This window comes from Anneissia japonica, unplaced genomic scaffold (genome assembly GCF_011630105.1).
Source record: "Anneissia japonica isolate Jap-2015-1 unplaced genomic scaffold, ASM1163010v1 scaffold288036_len564833_cov171, whole genome shotgun sequence".
NCBI lineage: Eukaryota > Metazoa > Echinodermata > Crinoidea > Comatulida > Comatulidae > Anneissia > Anneissia japonica.
The window spans coordinates 477,711-485,678 of record NW_022706414.1 but is presented as its reverse complement, the minus strand read 5'-3'; the positions used below and the strand labels follow the sequence as shown (position 1 = coordinate 485,678).

At 34.6% G+C, this 7,968-nt stretch overlaps 1 protein-coding gene and 1 long non-coding RNA gene across 2 annotated transcripts in view; both read right to left on the bottom strand.

The window, feature by feature from the left end:
• Positions 1–3,308: 3,308 nt before the first annotated feature.
• Positions 3,309–7,968, bottom strand: part of LOC117106129 (TNF receptor-associated factor 2-like) — a 28,054-nt gene continuing 23,394 nt past the window's right edge. Inside the window, exon 11 of the mRNA XM_033247478.1 lies at positions 3,309–4,802. Coding sequence (XP_033103369.1) covers positions 3,681–4,802 — 1,122 coding nt within the window. The 3' untranslated portion in view covers positions 3,309–3,680. The remainder of the gene's footprint in view (positions 4,803–7,968) is intronic.
• LOC117106130 lies at positions 5,886–6,880 on the bottom strand. Its single transcript, XR_004444995.1, has 3 exons — positions 6,740–6,880; positions 6,554–6,617; positions 5,886–5,980 (listed from the first exon to the last, which is right to left on the bottom strand). It is a non-coding gene; the product is annotated as an uncharacterized LOC117106130 (long non-coding RNA).

Sequence of the window (7,968 nt, the reverse complement as noted above, 5' to 3'; positions counted from 1 at the left end):
TGGTTAGGCACTTGTTGGATAGGGGGCACACGTCGCGACAATTGCATTCTTTGACTTCATTATCTGTGAGGATTGTGGTATTTTTAAGTACTGATTTGTTGTGTGCAGAGATTATTGAACCCATATTCGGCATACAACTGTAACTTATCTTGATAGTGTTTCGGTTAAATATTTTCCTTAGTGCATGGTTGGGTGGGAAGCATTCATCCACAATTTCTAAAAATTCATGTCCAATTCTTGTCTTTACGTTATTGCTGTATGGAGGGTTGAACCAGTACAGTACAGTACAGTTTTGTTCCTCCCACTGATGCCAGTCACATCCAAGAGGCAGTCTTCTCAGCATCCAAATATATGCTGGGTCCGACTGTTGAAGGGTTTTCTTGACTGAGTTAGCTTCTTAGCTTGACGAGGATCGCACTGAAGGAGATTGCTTAATTTAATCCATGGGTCACGATAGTAAGGTTTTCGGGCTTGTGCAAAGAGCATTCGCTTTGTTAACGAGTTATTTGGTTGTCGGCAAATATGGGCTATATATTTTAGATATTGAACGTGATGTTCCTTTTTCTTTTCCTTGTGTTGTCTCTTTGTGTGCTTTTAGCTGTGGGTTCATACGTTAATTTGTGCTCGTATCCACTCTCTTTTAGGGCTTCTTGGTAAGGTTCCTTGGTGTCGTTGAATACGGTACAGTTTCGTTAGAGGAAATGCTAGAAAGTCTTCTATTTATGGTTCCGGGATGTTCTTTATAATGGAGGGTGGGTGGTTTATATATATATAATAAACAGATGATGGAAAGGAAATATCAATACTAAGTGAATTTGAATTATTAGGCCTATAGAATGTATTGTTTTTATATCTAATTACTGGTGTAGGCCTATAATTAGTTTGTTAGGGACAATTATGTCAATTGAAAGGGTATTTATTTGATCTTATATTAACTTGTTTACAATTATTTAGTTTCTTTATAAGGAGACAGAGTTGGTGAATATGTATCTGCTGCAATATTTGGTTTTGGTACAGTAAATCTATTTGTTGAACGAACCTACTAACCGTTAAGCTGCAACACAATATACCGGTGTTAATTGCTTCAAACGTTCATCAGCAACACTGACAATGTTTAGTTGATCAACAAAGCGGTATGAAACAACTTTGGCCCTGTATAATTTTGCAGGCACGCCTTTGTATTCTTTCGTTTGGTTGGTTTGTAGTTCAGTAAGATTGCAGAGCCAAACATGCGTATTCCATCAAAAGCCATGTCTGCTGGGAAGTGGTGAGCAACCCCCCCATTGTAACGGATTTGGAACAGTTCATTTGTAATTTAGGGAGTTCCACAACTACAAATTAAACGCCATAACATTTTCATATGGACTTTCAATTTTTAATCTAAACAACATACATAATTATCTAAATACCATTCAGTATCACATTTCTTGAGTAAAAATCTTTGGTAGATACAAAACAGTTTTATTTTTACCTTCAAAAGAAGACATATTCTACCCTGCTTTACAGTCTTCACCACTCACATGTACGTAGTCATGTACACATAAGAAAATGGAATCGACCATCTCAAACCAGTGAACCGCTCGAAAAAATGGGGTGTTTTACAAAAATGTATATACTGCTCGTACTAAAAAATCTATAAGTTTTTACTGCATATAATTTACACCATTTGAATCTCTATCCTTTTCTTTTGCCTATGATCATAATTTTAGTGTTTAAAAATAAGGATAATTTAGTCATTTTATCTGTTTTTCCAGAGTATATTTCAAGCTCTGCATCCAAGTGAGCGTCAGACTGCCATATGCTTGTAATGCTTAAGCATATGGTGAGGAGTTTTGGATGATTTTCATAAATCTTATTGGTCCGATAAAACTACTCAACCGATCAATCTTATATTTAGAATATATTTAGAAGACAAAAAGGGCTTTCGAATGGACTTTTCCCAAAAGAAATCGGCCCACAACTTTCGACTGTAGAGGGATTTATGTTAAAGACACCTGGAATATTTCGGCAGATTTCACTGTTTTTACGCTGAAAAAATACACGAGTGGGTTTGATAAAAATCAAAAGTCCGATAAAGGTGTTAACATTACACTTATAAATTTGTAATTGTTGTAATGATTATTAAATTCCGATCAGTTTTATCTTTTCCCAAAAAAAGTCGATGAAGTATTTACGAAGTTATTACAAAAAGAATTTGAAAAATGACCAAATTTAGTGGTTTTTTAATGACTAGTGAATTAAATGACTGAATCTTCTTAGTTTTCAAGTAGATTTACTGCCATCAACAACAATAATAATAATAATTACTCTATATTTGTCAACATTCAATTTAGAAATTTAGGCTACAATAGTGCAGTGCCCCTCACCTTAACTACAACATTTAACGGATACATGCAGAAACAAACATTTGCCTTAATCTACCTAATTGTCAATGTGAGGGTTATCTGAGGAGACGGGTGACTAACACACACCTCAAAGTAATGCTATACTAACACCTCAAAATTTGGACTTTACTTATTCATTTTAAGAGTAAGTTCAAGATATTTTGCTATTTTAAGATATTGTCATTGATTATTCCATGACAACTGTTTTAATTAGCAAAATTCGGAGCACACTGGAAAAATATTTTCATCAGAGACAAGACAATTTCAAAATATGACTGTAGATAAATGTGTACATTCCCATCAAATAAGTTGCCATAACTACACTTAATTTCTCCACATACAACTAAGTAACGACCAGACAGAGGCTACTGAGTTTGAGGGGAGTTGTGGTTTTCATGGAACTTTCAAATCTTCCTTTATTTACTTTATCAATCTCTACTACATTGCAACTCCATATTTAAATTAAAATAAGAAAAATCCCTTACAATTGCTAATTCATATACCATAGACAACAGAGAACCATTTATAATGAATATTTAAGAAACTCAGAAGACGGAAAAAGTTCTATAGACGTGGTTGGATTATGTATCACATGTCATTGGGCGGTAGCAGTACTAATGTGCGAGCAGTACTGTGTAGTTTGAAAAATATTTCTTAGTACTGTGTTGTTAATTGTCTTGGGCACATCCATCACAAGCTCTGCTTTTCGGAATTGTGCCCCCTTCAATACTTATGTTATTTATTTGTTACATTTCAATGAATATTGTAATTTACGTTTTGAAGGAAATAAATGTTAATTTTGAAAAAAAAAGAAAAAAGTACTGATTATAATCAACATTCTTAACCACATTGCCTCTGCCAAGACTAGTGGGTTTTAATTCTATATCAAAGCAAGGCACATTTCAATATGATAAAATTACAAATATATTATAGTACAGTCTTATCATGTGATATATAACCCAACCCCTCTAATGAAGTTAAGTTCTCTTTTCAGTGTAAATTTAAACACCATTTTATAAGTACAGTATTCAAATGTCTTTAAGTGTCTGTCATCGATTAAGGTAGTGGTGGCGAAAGGTTGACTGGGTGTAAGGGCCTCCCAATGGAGAGATAAAAAAATTAGTTGGGGAGAAAAAAAAAATATAGAAACACAAATTATATGTATACTTAACCGCCTGATTCAAACGGCTGACGAAGATGACGAGATGTGGACCACATTCGAGATATTTTGATCGACGAACGACCAAGTCCATTTTGCTTCTGCTCCCACCCACCGTTGGAGCATTGGACTCCATTTCAAAAATCAACAACTACCTCAATTATGAGTACATCATCCAAATCCACAAAATCTTTTAAAAGACTAAGTGGAAGTAGACGAGTACAACCGGGTGCGACAATCAGGAAATTTGAACCTGCAGGTGATGTTTCACAGGTGAGGCTGCCACTAGGTGTATAACCTCCAATGAAATCCCTCACATGGTCACGATTAAAGAGTGCAAACCGCACTCGGTGAGGAAATGGTTGGGCACTGTCGTATGACCGAAGAAGAAGGGTTGCTGAAAAATACTTATTTTTTCCAATGCCATCACCATTTAGGTGAATTCTGCAACAAACACGATAACAATAGCAACTTGTAAAAAAGTAATTGAGTGATGTCTGTCTGCCACTGATAGCGTCCCTTCTTTTCTGACTAAAGTTTGTAATCTGCAACAATTTTCCAAATATATTTCCAAAATTACTCTCCAAGCTTTGGATATGAAGAAAATGATCTGCTAATGTGACGTCTTGTAAAGCATATGTTTGTTCAACAGATTTCTGGTGTTTTTCTGTCTCCTGTATAGATATTTTCAACTGTTCAACCTCTTGAAAGGTTCTCTCTATCTTTTGACCAGTGTCATCCATTTCGGTATTACGGACATCACGAAAGACCTCTCTTTTTTTTGCCAGCACACCTTGATTTAGCTGCAAGGATTTAATTTTTTGGCTGTTATGGTTTATCATGGATTTCAGCTCAGTAATCTCATTAGTGCTTCCTACTCCAGTATCTGGTTTACTAACACCTCCCTTTAAAATGCTGCCTTGGTTTGTATTGATTATTTTCCTTCTTGCACCATGTACAGCCCCACCAGCACTGATGTCAATTGATTTGAAAGCATCTACTTCTACATCATCTTTTGATTTTGGGAATTCTAGTTTACCTTCCTTCCTTTTCAACTCCTGTAAAACCTTCTGAACTATTTCATCAGAATCAACACTATTACCCTTTCCACTATCTGTCATATCCATAGACTGGTAATCTTTCAATTTTTCATGAGCAGCTTCTAATTGTTTTTTGACAATGATGTAATCTCCCATCATCAAATTTAGGTGTTCTTGTAGATTGTTCTTCAAGTGCCCTGGCATCTGCTCCTGTGGTGCCTATAAAGAGGGTGATACCTCATTTCACCAATTCATGTACACTCTGCTATGGTGTTACTTTAACAAGATTACACGTTGAAATTTATTTCACTTTTTTATTACTGTACCATGAATAACACCTGCATATCAAATACTTACCATGAACTCACACCCAACTACTCGAAACTTGCAACATCTTTTACGTCGAGGACAGTATTCATTCTCTGGATCTTGATGTAAATTCATCTTTGGATGTAAAAAAATGTGAGATTATATTATAAACTATAAAACAAAATCATAGTATAAATAGACTTACATAATTTAGATGCGTGGAAATCAGGCTACATTCAAATAATAACTGGCACTAAGAAAAATATGTTCCATTGAAACAATAGAGAATATACAAACCTCTTCTTTTGGTAATTTCGACTTGTTGCAAATTCCACAAAAAATCTCTAGCTTAGGGCATACTTCACTGTATTGCTACAAAATAAAACCTATGCTTTATAAAAGTTTATTTTTACTATTAATTTGTTGTAGCTTTTTTTTTCTTAGAAAAATAATTTAATAGAAATTGACAAATGGTAAATGCCTTATGCATTCAATAAAAAAAAAAAAAAAAAAAAAAAAAAAAAAAAAACACCAAAACAAAAAAAGAACAAAAAACTACATGCTTAGAATGTGACAAGTTTTAATACCGTACATAAGCTGAAAACAAATCTTCATGTTCTTGTGAACCAGTTCAGCATTGCACCATTGACATGTTATTGTACGCTCTGTACAATCACGTAAACAGTGATTCTGCAATTTCGCACGTTTCATCTGTCTGCCACAGGCTGTGTATGGTACTTCATCACGAAGGCATGTGCCTTGATGGTTCTTGAAATGAAGACAGATGATTATTTAGACTGCTTATATATATTCTACAAAGTTCGATACAATAATTAAAAAAATTATCTGAAGTTGTAACACCTCCTGTTTCCAAAATATGATTTTTTTTTCCACTAATGGTATATTATTTATCGATGACTTAAAGCGTACTAGCTCATCCTTTTAGTAAGAATGTATATTTTAATTGCATAGAAATGTCTCACTGTAATAATATATTCATTAAGGTTTCCCTCGAACGCGCAGCTTGAATTTGGGAACTTCACTTTCAGTAATCGGATCTCTTTCCGTCCGGCAAAATCTGGATAAACCTATAAAGAAAGGAAAAATTTACCTGTAACTGGAAAAATTTACCTGTAACATTTTAAGATTCAAGATTTCACTTATTAATGTCATATACAAATACAAGCAGTACAGACATGAAATTTGTTTTCCAGAGCGAATGATACACAAAATAAGAGAAATATAAAACTATATACAGTGCAAAAAATACTTAAATTACAGTTAAATTAAATATATATACAGTAACAGTGACAGAAGATCTAAATGAGCTGTACGCTGTAGAGGTAAATTAGTTCAGATGATAATGGTAAAATGAGATGTGGTTATCTGGTGAATACGCTGGTAGGCCTATTTGTGACATGCATATGGCAAAAATGAGTTTTCTATATGTTTGTTTTCACACTAAGTTGGCAAATTCTGCCTGATCTATAAACATTTAATATACTCATTTAGTGGATGAGTGCCGTCAGTAATAATTGATTCCATTTTTTAAGTACAGTACATACCTCACAAATATCATTAATGATCTTTGCCAATGACTTTCCTTACTGCTTTAGTATTGTTATTTGATCAGTAATTAAAAAAAAAATTGCAGTACTTACTTTCCTTATAGGAGCTTCCTGGCTATCACAAGGACATTGAGGACAAAATTGAGGCTGGGGATCACTGTTGAGTTAAAAATCAAATTTCATAAATCACATCCCTAAATCATTATGAAAAAAAAGAAACCCTAATAGGAAAGTTCACTTAGTTTTCAATTCAATCACTTTTTATTTATTTACACATACCTGGTGTATAGAAGGGAACAGTGAAATTACATGGAATGATCTCGAACTTCTAAGGCGTGCTTATCCTATCTTAGGTAGCTATTGTTCGCTATTGTTCCTGTCTAATTGCCCCTGCTGTGTCCTAGTTCTTTGTGCCTAAACGCGTGGTACCGACAGTCAAGCGAAAATGATGAAAATATCACCACCAACGTCAGAAAATTTCACTGTTCCCTGGTAGAAACTAAGACCTCGAAAACTAAGTTAAGGCCCAACACCCTTTAAACCTCATACCCTCGAAACCTTAGATCCCACATGGTAAAACCAAGACTCTCAACTACAGTGGCGTATCTACGGCCTCCCCCAAATTACTCGCCCTCTCCCAGTCACGCCCCCTAATTACTCGCCCTCTCCCAGTCATGCCCCCTATTAGAAATACGGTCAAGTAGTTAAAAATCACCTTATTTTGCAAATTAGCGCCCCTCAACTGATCGTCGAGCCGCCCCATCCCCGCCCCCCCCCCCCCACCCAATTTCAAGACTTCTAGATACGCCACTGCTCAACTATATAACTCAAAAACTAGATAAACAGATAACAAAACCTTTATTGGTATTCCTATGTTAAGAATTCCTATGTTTAATTCCTAAATAGACAAAAAGTAGTTAGCTGCTGTAATAGTCACAGAGCCAATGCTATTCTAACATACTTCATATAGGCCTATACTTATTTTGTCAATCAATCCAAAGCACGCAATACAGCAAATAGGCAATATTAATGGTCTTCTTTACCATAATAATTGGCTATCCGATAATTGGAGGGAATAATTTCAAATTCATACACTGTATGTTCAAATTTAATGGAAGATCATAAAACAAACTTACAAATTTAAAATATGAGGTTTCAATATTTGAAAGAAAACATAAATACAGTAACATCATAGTCTCTATATTTACAAAGATAAGAACATAAATAAAAATTAGTTTACCTTTGCAATTTTTTGGCACAGGAACTGCAAAAGCGATGCCCACATTCATGTTGGACTACATCTTTCAGAATTAGATTACACACACCACATATAATGCACGCAGTTAAATCAGACTTGTTTAGAAGTTCAAGTGAACAATGAAATGAACAATAATAATCATTTTTTTCATTATTGCATCTCGTTTTTGTGAAAATAACCCACCTTAAAGGACTATCGGTCGTTTTCTTCTTTGCCACAGTGGACGAAAAAAGTCAGTTATTCTACGTTT